General features: G+C 35.6%; 1 pseudogene and 3 gene segments (V, D, J or C); 2 read left to right on the top strand and 2 right to left on the bottom strand.

Annotated features, from left to right (window-relative positions):
- Nucleotides 1-1021: 1021 nt before the first annotated feature.
- LOC132124947 (immunoglobulin kappa variable 4-1-like) lies at nt 1022-1727 on the bottom strand (annotated as a pseudogene).
- A 715-nt stretch (nt 1728-2442) lies between these two features.
- LOC132124835 (immunoglobulin lambda constant 7-like) lies at nt 2443-4871 on the top strand. The segment is given in 3 exon segments: nt 2443-2454; nt 2648-2696; nt 4377-4871. Coding segments are annotated over 3 exon segments (375 nt in total).
- Nucleotides 4872-6301: 1430 nt separating this feature from the next.
- LOC132125481 (immunoglobulin kappa variable 3-15-like) lies at nt 6302-6948 on the bottom strand. The segment is given in 2 exon segments: nt 6302-6681; nt 6823-6948. Coding segments are annotated over 2 exon segments (372 nt in total).
- Nucleotides 6949-11407: 4459 nt separating this feature from the next.
- Nucleotides 11408-12068, top strand: LOC132124834 (immunoglobulin lambda constant 7-like). The segment is given in 2 exon segments: nt 11408-11474; nt 11574-12068. Coding segments are annotated over 2 exon segments (381 nt in total).
- The last annotated feature ends 1684 nt before the right edge of the window (nt 12069-13752 follow it).

Raw genomic sequence — 13752 nt, 5'->3', positions numbered from 1 at the left:
ACAAGAGTGTGCAGCTAAAACATCTCAAATCGGTAATGATCTTGGGAAAATGTAGGATTTTTTACTTTTTCTTTTTTTTTTATATTTAAATTTGTATTAATGCAAATTATCATTAATCATTATTGTTAGGCTATTAGTTACATTATTTTTTTGTGTTTTGATTTTATTTAGATTTTTTTTTACATTCAAAGTTTAGAGTGAATTAAACATGTCCATGCTGAAGTTGTCTTACGCTTGAAGGAGTTTTGTTGTATTCTTTCATCCTGCTACATTTATCAATATCGCATGACAAAAAGTGGAGCTGTACTGAATATCAGCACAGATTCAATCATAGACATGAAGCCACAGCAAAACTGAGAGTGTGACTTGCTATTATATAAATTAAAATTAAATTAAATTTATGTATTTAGCAGACGCTTTTATCCAAAGCGACTTACAGTGCATTCAAGCTATCAATTTTTACCTATCATGTGTTCCCGGGGAATCGAACCCCCAACCTTGCGCTTGTTTGCTTGCTAACGCAATGCTCTACCAGTTGAGCTACAGAAACACTATAACATTATAACAATATAACATTTCTATAAGCAAGAAATGTCTACAGACTAACCTACCTTCCAGACAAAATCTAGTTAAATTTGCGTTTCTTTTCACCAGTGGAAAAAAAAAAAACACTCAATCAGTGAACAATTATGAGACAGAAAACACAAAAATCTAAATGAAAAATATCTGCCTCGGTTTCCAGTCCATCCTCATACTCTGATCTGAAACACAGGAGGAGAGACACAAATACTGAACTGACTGAGCACTAAATAAAAGAAGCTACAATACATGCAACAATTATATATATATATATATATATATATATATATATATATATATATATATATATATATATATATATATATATATATATATATATAATGTTATTAGAAAATTAGTAATTTAACATTATTGTCATTACATTGTTTATCATATTTAAATAAAATAAGCTACAAGACGTACAACAACTATGTTTGAAATATTTAGTTAAATAAAAAATAATAATAATATTATTAATATTTCCTGCTATTAGAAAATTTGTAATTTAACATTATTGTCATTGCATTGTTTATCATCCGCCTCTCATCAGCAGCTGCAGTGTCTCTCAGCTGTATCAGTGCAGTCACTGTGACTCTGACTGACGGAGGTTTTTGTACGACTCTTTATCACTGTGTGAACACATAGCTACTACTGATATAGTGTCTACTCTGACAGTAATAATCTCCTGTATCTTCAGTCTGGACTCCACTGATGGTCAGAGTGAAATCACTTCCATAGTTTGATCCACTGCCACTGAATCTAGAAGGAGTTCCTGACTGAAGGCTGTTGATCCAGTAAATGAGGAGTTTAGGAGCTTCTCCAGGTTTCTGCTGATACCAAGACACACAGTTACTACAGCCAGAAATCGGCTGACTGGTTTTACAGCTGATCGTAACAGTTTCTCCTTGTTTGATGGATTTTATTTCTGGATTCTGAGTCACAGTCACTTGGCCCCAGATCTCTGAAATAAGACACTTTATTAATTCAGTGGTTATTGGACTGTACATAAGATGTGCGTAATGTTAAGTACAAAATATTTACCCTGAATGCAGAGCGTCAGAGTCCAGATGAGGATGATGATGTTGTTCATTGTTGTTGTTGTGTCTTGTGTGATGATGAAGATTGTGTTCTGTTCTGCTCTCAGTCATGAAGTGTTAAACTCACAGCTCTATAAACACTCTCAGAGCACTGAAGCATGTGCTGACGATGCAAAGAAGTGGGCAGGATTCACAACAGACTGAGCTGCTAACAAAACCATATTATAGTATATTTGATCTAAATTTTTCACAAATATTATTTTGGTAACACATTAGTATACGGACCAATTCTCACTATTAAATAATTTCTTATTAACACATTGATTGTACCTAAACCTAAAGGGTTAGTTCACCCAAAAATGAATATTCTGTCATTGATTACTCACCTTCACGTTGTTACAAACCGGTAAGACCTCCGTTCATCTTCAGATCACAAATTAAGATATTACTGATGAAATCTGAGCTCTCTGACCCTCCATAGACAGAAACAGAATCAACACGATCAACGTCCAGAAACATAGCAAGGAGATCGGTAACATTATCCATGTGACATCAGGGTTCAACCGTAATATTATGAAGCTACGAGAATACTCTATGTATTACTAACTATTAATAAGCAGGGAATTAAGAGTTTTTTTTTTTTTTTTTGGCAAAAGTCGCAGTTAATGGTTTGTTAATAGCGAGAACTGGACGTTAAAATAAAGTATGGTCATTATTTTTAGTAACTGTTGTTGAATCCAGGGCAGGGTTTCAAATGTAAAGTGGATTCACAGTGATTGAGCTGCAGATGAAGAATAGAAACATTATGAGAAACACAACGTCATCCATGATAGAAGAGGTCAAAGGTCATTAGGTCATTAAATATATACTGTATGTTTAAAAAGTGTTATATAAGAACATTTTGAAGATATTTTATGTGAAAGTTTTATTTGAAATGCATTTTCAAACTGCAGTGTGTTGAAGTGTTTCTCTCTGCTGGAGTGTGTGTTCACTCGAGTGGAATAGAGGTTTTTGTACGAGTGTTTCATTAGATTGTATCACTGTGGTACACATTCGGTGGAGGAACTAAACTGGTGCTCGGTAAGTCTGTCTTTTTGATTCTTCATTAAAAACGTGCAATTTAGATTGTAATATATATATATATATATATATATATATATAATTGACAATAAATATTATTTATACAAATTTTTAATCTAAAATATTGTTTCAATTGTTTGTTGTGAAAGTGTAAAATCATTTGTAGATCTTTGTAAAACATTTACATCTGATGAGTAGTTTACACTAGATTAAAGAATTCAGAAAGTGTTGTAAATGAAGTATTCATGCGTTTACACAACAGGTTTTGAACACTTTGTAGTGTGTACTGCAGTGTAAGGGCGACTGGTGAGAGTTAGACAGATGTCTTCTGACACACATGAAGTATTTGAACTGTGAGATAATAGTACAATATTGATATTTCAGTTATTTAGAAGTGATTAATAATATATCAACTAGTAACTTCACTAGTTATACTGAAAATGAATTTATTAATTCATCTATTTTTATTAAGATAAGTAGTTGCAATCAATTTATTTGAGCTACATTTAAATAAACTAATTTAGTTTACTAACATTCAACATTTTTATTTTTAATTATCTGAATTAAAATTAATTTTTTTTTAATTTTATATTTTTTTCAGTGTATTAATCTTTTACTAAGGATCTGTTTGATTATTTCATGATGCTATTTTTAAAGATAACTTACAAGATTTATAAATCGTTAGCATATTACTTAATAATCATTTGTGAATGTACAGTCATGTTTTGTAAATGATTAGTTAATCATCATCTAATCATTTGTAAATTATTTCTAACAATGTACAAAACATAGATAAATATATTAACATTTCACTTATTAATCATTTATGAACAAAGTCATGTTTTGTAAATGATTAGTTTACTTAGTTTAATGAATTAACAAAACGCACACAAATTGTTAGCATATCACTTATTAATTGTTTATGATTGTTTTGTAAATGATTAGTTCATGATTAACTATTCAATTATAAATGACTTACAACCGAACGTTATTAGAAAGTGTACAAAGTGAACAAACAATTCCTGTCTAAACACTTTCATGTTTTATCAGTTCATCACAGATTTTTTTTCTTTCATACATTTCTATATTTTGTTCATAGTATTTTATTGTAGACATCATAAAAAAAGAGATTTGATGTTAAAATGTAAAGGTAGCAATTTTCTGCAGATAATTTAATGATCCTGAATCTGTTTTGATCGTGTTGTTCTTCTAATTCAATGATTTTAATATGCATACAAAATATGTGTAAATCTTTTAAACTCATTTGATTCAGTTAATTTCTAATTATGAACAGTAATATACTCTAACTTGTAGCCACACATTGTGTATTTGAAATGTAATGTGATAAAACGTATAAAAACACATAAAAACTATGTTATGTTAGGATGTAAAAATGACTGCATTACAGTAGTCAGTGTCTTAGTGTGTTTAGTTTTATTTATGAGGTTTTATTTAAATGTGTAAAGTGTTTGTGTAGTTTGTATATTGTATAGATAGTAATATCAGCTGTAGTGATGTTGAATAAGATGAATGATGAGACTGTAGTGATTTTGACTGCACTCCTCATGTCTGCTGCTGAAAGTCCTGTTGAAATGCTGTGAATGCTGCAGGGCAGAAGAGTGCTGGAGCTGCAGTGTGTTTTCTCTGTGTTTGTGAATGTGTTGTGTTTGTCTCCTGCAGCTGGTCCCACAGTGAAGCCCTCAGTGTCTCTGCTGCCGCCCTCTTCTCTGCAGATCTCTGGAGACTCAGCCGCACTGCTCTGCCTGCTCAGCTCTTACTCTCCACAGGGGGCGCTGGTGAGCTGGACACTGGACGGCTCAGAGGTCACCGAGGGGGTTGTGACCAGTGCAGAGAGCGAGCAGGACGGCCGCTACAGCCGCAGTAGTGTCCTGACCCTCAGCAAAGCACGCTGGGAAGCGGGAGAGCAGTACGTCTGCAGAGTAACACATGATGGAGCTCCTCATGAGGCCTCGTTCCACAAGAGTCGCTGTTAGTCGCTCGCAGTGCTGATGTTTCTCCAGTGAGCGCTGCTCTCTCCTGAAGATGAGCGTATCTGAGTGTCCTGTGTCAGGCAGGATTCACATGAGTCTAGTGCTGCAGCTGTAGTCATTTACAACTCAATACTGAAAGAGAGCTCTAGTGTCAAAGCACTGGCTGATCTTTCAATCTGCTGTGTTTGCTGCAACATTCAATAAAGCTTCTCAACAAACTCCATTTGTGTCTGACAACATCATTCAACTAACAGATGAAGATGCATGTAGTGTTTGTGCAGGTGTTTTTCAGAAGCTCGATCAGTAGCAGTAAATCTAGTCAAATAAAGCTCTTGGGGTTTGAACATGGTCTCTGGAGACAGAGCTGCTCTATTCTGAGAGGATCACAATCACTCCACCCTGACAATGCAAATGAGATTTTCAGCTCACACTCCCAGAGTCACTGTTTGATTGGTTACAAGATCTGGACTGAAACACACCAGTTTCACTTCTGCTGTAGACCAGCAGCCCAGGTGAAAAGGAAATATATTTAAATAGTGCTTTTTTGGACATACATATATCTACATTATGCTATACTAAATGCATATTAAATGTATTATTCTGAAACAATAAATATCTTCAGAAGATATATATATATGTGTGTGTGTGTGTGTGTGTGTGTGTGTGTGTGTGTGTGTGTGTGTGTGTGTGTGTAAGTAAGTAAGTAAGTACATAATAGTTAAGGCCACCAAGTATGACCAAATATTATTTTAATACTTAATTTTAATGTGATTCATTGATGTTTTGAGTAACAAAACATTACATTTTTCAGTATTCAAAATGGTACAAAATGTCAAAAAATCATTCAAAATAAATGATTAAACAAAAACATAAAATGCTACATACATTAAAAAGGTACAGCAGCATATATAATAGTTGGCTAAAACATAATGAATGAAAGATCAGTGAATTGCTTTGGCAGAACTCTTTTATTGTAGAACATTTCAATCATTCAGTACCTGTATTACTGAAAATAACACTATGAACATATCATCAATGAATATATAAGCATCAAAACAGGTTCCTGAAATACAAAATGCAGAAGTGAACAGCATATGTACAAACTTAAACCTGCAAATGACAGAGAAACAGAAGAGTTTGTCATAATTGGATTGTCACTTTTTTGAGTATGAATTGGATTTTCAGCAGCTGAAGACTTGCAATTCAGACACTGTAGAATTTAAAGACTGCTTTATTACAGGACCTGTGAAAGGAAAAGTAATTTATAAAATTAACCAATGATTATCAAACTGAAGCATGTTAATTACATATATATTTAAAAGTAAATTGCAGCAGGCCTACACATGGTTATAAAGAACAGATAAAAAGTTGATTAATTTAGATATTTTCTTACACAAAGTAAATATAAAATATACTTTAAGTAAGAGTAAAATAAGTTTTTTATGTAAATAGACTAAAACTTATCTTAAAGTATGCTTGTCCTAAGAATATTTCTTAAACGACAGCAGAAGTGACTGAATGCAGTTTGTTCAGTTTGATTGATAGGAATCATATATTACATTATATTGTGTTGTGTGTGTGTTTGTGTTTTAGAGCAGCTGCAGTGTCTCTCAGCTGTATCAGTGCAGTCACTGTGACTCTGACTGACGGAGGTTTTTGTACGACTCTTTATCACTGTGTGAACACTGGACCACTGTGGTAACTCTGACAGTAATAATCTCCTGTATCTTCAGTCTGGACTCCACTGATGGTCAGAGTGAAATCACTGCCAGATCCACTGCCACTGAATCTAGAAGGAGTTCCAGTGTATCTGCTTGATATGGTATATATGAGGGGTTTAGGAACTTCTCCAGTTTTCTGTAAGTACCAGGACAGACATGGTGGGCTGCAGCCTGTTAAAGGAGTGCTGGCGGTGCATCTCATCACTACAGTCTTTCCTAGTTCAGTTGTTTGAACAGCGGGAGTTTGAGTAACTGTGATCTGTCCGCTGGAGCCTGAGAGAGAAATTTAGAGGATTCATGTTCGTATAGCAGGGCAAATACAAACATTTTGTTCCATATTATAATACATAGAATATGTTAGATAACTTTACAATCCAATTAATTTATCCAATTAATTATCCAAACATTCAATACCCTTTATACAGCAGAGCAATATCCAGATGAGGATGATGATGTTGTTCATTGTTGTTGTTGTGTCTTGTGTGATGATGAAGATTGTGTTCTGTTCTGCTCTCAGTCATGAAGTGTTAAACTCACAGCTCTATAAACACTCTCAGAGCACTGAAGCATGTGCTGACGATGCAAAGAAGTGGGCAGGATTCACAACAGCTCGAGCTGCTAACAAACTCATAAACAGTTATAGAACCAATAATTTTACATTCTCACAAGTATAATTGTTCAGAAACAATTTTTGAATCGTTTTGTGATAATTAAATGGTTTAAATGTTTTATCTTTAAAAGAACGCCAAGCCATTTTTGTGGATATTTCACTGATGCTTATAACAGTTTATACTGACACTATCAGCATGACTGCAGCATCTCACAGAAGACACTCTAGAAAATATCATCTTCACAGGTCAATTTCCCCTATGTTATTCTGCAGCCAGCAGTGTCTGATAACAGGGCATTTACACAGATAAAGGTGATCAATATTCTGCCAGGGGCGCAGATGGGATTTTTTAACTGGGGGGGACCAAACTGTCCAGCAGTCAATTTTTTTCAGTCCAGAAAAATCACCAGCTTAGTCATAGACGACAGTACAATTGCATCTCAAAAAAATTTGAATATCATAGAAAAGGTCTTTATTTTTTGTAACTTAATTCAAAAAAAGCAAACTTTCTTATATTCTAGATTCATTGCACAGAAACTGAAAGATTTCTATATTTTTTTTGTCTTCCTGTAGCTCAATTGGTAGAGCAAAGCGCAAGGTTGGGGGTTCGATTCCCATGATAGGTAAAAATTGATAGCTTGAATGCCCTGAAAGTCGCTTTGGATAAAAGCGTCTGCTAAATGCATAAATTTATTTCATTTAAATTTATTTTTGTTTTAATTCTGATGGTTACGACTTACAGCTTAAGAAAATAAAAAATTATGTATCTCAAAAATTTGAATATTCTATTTTGAGCTTGATTAGTTTGATTAATTTTGAGTATAAATACAGTGTACCTCCTGGGCTAGTTCAGAACATGCAACCACAATTATGGGGAAGACTAATGACTTGACAGTTGTCCAGAAGACAATCATCAACATCCTCCACAAGGAGGGTAAGACACAGAAGGTCATTGCTGAAAGGACTGCTCTTCACAGAGTGCTGTATCAAAATATATTCGTAGAAAGTTGACTGGAAGGAAAAGGTGTGGTAGGAAAAGGTGCACAAGCAACAGGGATGACCACTGCCTTGGGAAGATTGTCAGGAAAAGCAGATTCAAGAACTTGGGAGAGTGTCACAAGGAGTGGACTGATGCCAGTGTAGCTGACACTGATAGGTCAGTTATGGGTTGTGTATGACGTATTTGTAATATCAGGGTTTTGCTCCTTTTTTGTATTTTTAAAACTTTACAATTTAAATATAATACTGTGTATGTGTGTCAATGCATGAATTCTGATGTGCTTATTTTGTGGTACTGCTAAGTTTTATTAAATTGAAGGTCATGTGACCCTTCCTGATTAGATTTAACCTGGAAGTGCTGCAAATTGAATGATTATATTTGAATTTAGATACACCTGTTAGAGCTCTTCACCATTCTACTGCTAGTAACCAGGCCAACACGGTAAAAGTGTTAATTTTTTTTATATTTCTTTATTTACAATGATGTCCTTCGTGTTGTTTTGTGTGTAAAACTATATTTCTTTGTTTCTGTTTGTATGTAGTTTTCACAGTGTTCCATATCTATAAATAAAACAAATGGAAATCAGTACTTTGGAAACATGGACTGTTTAATGACCAGCGAGTAGTTACAGCCGGAGTCAGCGCATCAAGAGTCACCACACTCAGACGTCTTCAGGAAAAGAGCTACAGCTGTCACATTCCTAGAACCAAGCCACTCCTGAACCAGAGAATAAGGTCTGAAGCATTTCACCTGGGGTAAGGAGAAAAAGAACGGGACTGTTGCTCAGTGGTCCACAGTCCTCTTTTCAGATGAAAGTAAATTCAGCATTTCATTTGGAAATCAGCCATCTCACCTCGCGTGAACCTCAGAGAGGATCTATGGGGTATGGTGAAGAGGAAGAGAAGTAACATCTGACAAACAATACAGAGGAGCTGAAGGGCGCTAACAAAGAAACCTGGGCTTCAGTAACACCTCAGCAGTGCCACAGACTGATCGCCTTCATGCCACGCCACACTGAAGCCCCAACCAAGTATTGAGTGCATAATTAAACCTACTTTGGATTTTTATTTTTCTTAAAAAAAAAAATCCTACTTTAAATTTTTCTAAGCTGTATGTCACCATCAGAATTAAAACAAAAAACTCTTGAAATATTTCAGTTTGTGGTCAATGAATCTAGAATATAAGAAAGTTTTCTTTTTTGAATTAAATTACAAAAAATAAAGAACTTTTCCGCTACATTCAAATTTTTTGAGATGCACCTGTATATGATCACTATAGTTACTGCTACAGGCACAATTGAGGCAGCTACCAGCTCCTCGTAGGACCCCGGGTGAGGAGTCATAGCACATATACACACAGAGAACATATACATCAGTGGCAGCACCATCGTCGTTTGTTTGACAACAGAACAGTGTGTAGTGAGAAGGTGGATACAAAGTAATGGTTATTATTAGATTATTAGATTAGATAATTATTGTGCTTCAGCCTGCGTCTCGTCTGCCCTGACCCGATTCTATAGCTCCAAAACAAACACACCCATACCCCAACAGGACCTGCTATGGTAGCCATGAGAGCTAAACGTGCTGCAAATGACAAAAATACCTGCAAATTAAGAAAACATCTTCATCAGTTTGACAACACATGCTGCAAATAATCACAATACAAACAAATAAATAAATGTGCTGCAAAAACACAGACCACATCGGAAGTATTTAAGGGAACCGTAAAGTGACAAATATGGCTGGGACATAATTTATCAATGTTTGCTCTGAAAAGAATCATTAACAAATTAATCATTAACAAATAAACCACGGATTTACTACTCTAACCATAGTTTAACCATGTTATTTCGTACAACTATGGTTATACAAATGGTAATCAATACTCAAAAAAAAAACCTTGTTTAAATTTTCTTTTTTGGGGTAATTTTGTTTGTGTTGAGTATTTGGAGAACGTTTCTGTACAGTATTTGTTTGTGTTGTATTTTGTTGTGTTGCGAGTATTTGCACCACGTGTGCTATTAAACTGATGTTTTGAAGATGTTAAGATGTTTTTTTTTATTTGCTGGTGCTTTTTCTATTTGAATGTGTTTTGTGAAGTTGAGCTCTCTCGGCCATCGTGCCTCACCCCTGTTTTGAAATCTTCACCCCACATGTACATATGCAACCATGGCAATGATGATCGCGGAAACAAGCAAAGATGACACACAAGCATATTCAAACAAAAGCCAACATGGATAAGTTGTGTGAAACAACGCAAAATCAACGTTACTCACCTATCAAAAAGAAACATAGAAACTTCGGCGTCCAATTCGAGCCCTTCCCAATCCTTGAGTTTCTCTCCACCGCTGGAAAGCTGCTCGGATATTTACGTGGGTCCTACCTCTTGCCTGATTATAAACCCTCTCTTTTATCCGCCATCTCTCTCAATCTGTAGTCGATCTGCTAATATGCTAATTTTGAATAAAAGCCTTTCATTGAGAGAGTAAGGGGGACGGATCTGGTTACTATGAATCTGGTGGGGTCATGTCCCCCCCCCCCCCCCCCCCCCCCTACTGCCATCTGCGCACCTGTTCTTAAGGAATTATAATGAATGCATAATGCATTATAAAAAATAAAAAAAAACTTTTTGTACGAGTGTTTTATTAGATTGTATCACTGTGGTACACATTCGGTGGAGGAACTAAACTGGTGCTCAGTCTGTTTCTTTTAACTGTCTTCTAAAAAATTATTAAAAATGTATAGATTTTAATGTCAAATTAATTGTTTTGTCACATTTACAGCTTTAAAAGAACTGACTAATATACTATTACAAATATTGTCCAAATACCTATCCATGATGTGTCTCTCTTTGAGTTTTATCAGTTAATTTTATTCACAGAATTATTTTCATTAATATTTACACTATGTTAATATTCATATAAAGTTCATATTTTATTATAAATATTATACATCTAAAAAAAAAACATCTGAATTTTTTTGTAGTTCAGTCAATGATTTTGAATCCCTTTTACTCATGCTGTGCTTCAAAAAATAAAATAAAAATATTAAATATGTGAATGTTTAAAAAAAGTTGATTCAATTGTTTTCTTTTTTATTCTTATAAAATAATTTGCATTTAGTGTGAGATATACACATAAAATAGCACCGTGAACTTTTACATTTTGAAAATTGAAAAAATATATATTTAATAATGTTAGAAGATTTTAAGTTCAGTTAAGACAATGTAAGAACTTTATGGTGAGATTTGAGACTATACTGGAATTAAAGCGTTCAGTGTCTTTGTACAGTGTCAGCATTCATGTGCATTGTTTCATTTTATGAGGTTTAATTTAAATGTATATAGTGATAGTATTTAGTTTGTATATTGTGTATTAATCAGCTGTAGTGATGTTGAATAACGTGAATGATGAGACTGATGTGATTTTGGCTGCACTCCTCATGTCTGCTGATGAAAGTCCTGTTGAAATGCTGTGAATGCTGCAGGGCAGAAGAGTGCTGGAGCTGCAGTGTGTTTTCTCTGTGTTTGTGAATGTGTTGTGTTTGTCTCCTGCAGCTGGTCCCACAGTGAAGCCCTCAGTGTCTCTGCTGCCGCCCTCTTCTCTGCAGATCTCAGGAGACTCAGCCGCACTGCTCTGCCTGCTCAGCTCTTACTCTCCACAGGGGGCGCTGGTGAGCTGGACACTGGACGGCTCAGAGGTCACCGAGGGGGTTGTGACCAGCGCAGAGAGCGAGCAGGACGGCCGCTACAGCCGCAGTAGTGTCCTGACCCTCAGCAAAGCACGCTGGGAAGCGGGAGAGCAGTACGTCTGCAGAGTAACACATGATGGAGCTCCTCATGAGGCCTCGTTCCACAAGAGTCGCTGTTAGTCGCTCGCAGTGCTGATGTTTCTCCAGTGAGCGCTGCTCTCTCCTGAAGATGAGCGTATCTGAGTGTCCTGTGTCAGGCAGGATTCACATGAGTCTAGTGCTGCAGCTGTAGTCATTTACAACTCAATACTGAAAGAGAGCTCTAGTGTCAAAGCACTGGCTGATCTTTCAATCTGCTGTGTTTGCTGCAACATTCAATAAAACTTCTCAACAAACTCCATTTGTGTCTGACAACATCATTCAACTAACAGATGAAGATGCATGTAGTGTTTGTCCAGTTGTTTTTCAGAAGCTCGATCAGTAGCAGTAAATCTAGTCAAATAAAGCTCTTGGGGTTTGAACATGGTCTCTGGAGACAGAGCAGCTCTATTCTGAGAGGATCACAATCACTCCAAATGAGATTTTCAGCTCACACTCCCAGAGTCACTGTTTGATTGGTTACATGATCTGATTTGAAACACACCAGTTCCACTTCTGCTGTAGTCCAGCAGCCCAGGTGTAATATACATGTATTTAAATAGTTTTATATGGCATACTTATATTTAAATTATACGTATGATACTAAATGCATATCAAATATATTATCTTGAAAAAATAAGCATATTTCAAGACATGTTTAAGATCAGTTTTTAGCTATTTGCATTTTAATTAATATAAAATATTATTCTTATGGGATTCAATAACATTTCAATAGCACTTTAGCTGATTAGAAATGCATTAGCATTGCAATATTAGTTTATTATTAAGTTGCTTTTTTCTGGTATTAAAAATGGTATAAAGTTGCAGAAATAATGTAACATATATGATTAAACATAAAAAAACTAGAGTACATTAAAAACTACAGCAGCATATATAATATCTTAATAACAAAAAATACACAATAAATGAAAGATCAGTGAAATGCTATGACAGAGTTCTTTTTAACCATTTGTAGAACATTTCAGTTGTGCCATAATATGAGTATTACATTTTTGAATATAAGCATAAAAATGCAATAAAAAATTAATGAATGAATTAATTAAAACTTAAGCTTGCAAATGGCTTAACAAGCAAAGAAACAGAGTTCCCTTTCAAGGGAACTTCAAACTGTGTCCTCTAGGGGTTGCTATGGGGAAAACCTCGTTGTGACCCGTATCAGGGACCACCGGGAGAACACATCATTATTTTCTTCGTCTTCACTGACTGTTCTGTTTGAAGCATGCATCTGAAAGATCTGGTAAGAGTGATCATTCTCTGTCATATCAAAGCGTTTAGACAGTGTGTGCATCTGTGCTGGTGTTATTTGACACCCGATGACACACATGATCTTTGCGTCATTTGTTTGGTTGAAGCGGGCAAACTGCCTGTATTGTGTTGTGCCATGTTGTGGTAAGTGCGCACGTGAAATCTTTGCACACTTTCTGAAATCCACACTGTGGTAAGATTGCATGCTAGTGCACTCCATTCTTTCTAAAATCCTATATGGTGAGGGCTTTGCACGGTTGCTTCTTGTCCTTTCTTGAGTTGGTAAAAGCCCTGTTCATCTTGGGGGCCACTCCACCTATGTACCCTCGGATACCTTTCTAAACAGGGTGTTGCTACTAGGATCTGTTGAGACAGTTCCTTCAGCAAGCTTATGCTAGAGCAAGCGGTAGCCCCTGTGTGACAGGCAAGACTTAGTATAAAATTCTTTGGTTCTTTGCTGTATCCCTTTCAAGGAATTTTTCTCGATTCCAAGCCTTCAGCCCTACCCTGGGCCAAGGCCCTAACAAGTAAGTAGGGTATGTAGCCTAGGCCTTTGGCTGTAAGGGGTAATGGCATTGGTATACTGTTCCCCATAGCGACCCCTAGAGGACACAGTTTGAAATTCCCTTGAAAGGGAACGT

This window comes from Carassius carassius, chromosome 43, assembly GCF_963082965.1.
Source record: "Carassius carassius chromosome 43, fCarCar2.1, whole genome shotgun sequence".
NCBI lineage: Eukaryota > Metazoa > Chordata > Actinopteri > Cypriniformes > Cyprinidae > Carassius > Carassius carassius.
The sequence above is the reverse complement of the archived record's forward strand: the minus strand, read 5'-3'. Positions and strand labels throughout refer to the sequence as shown.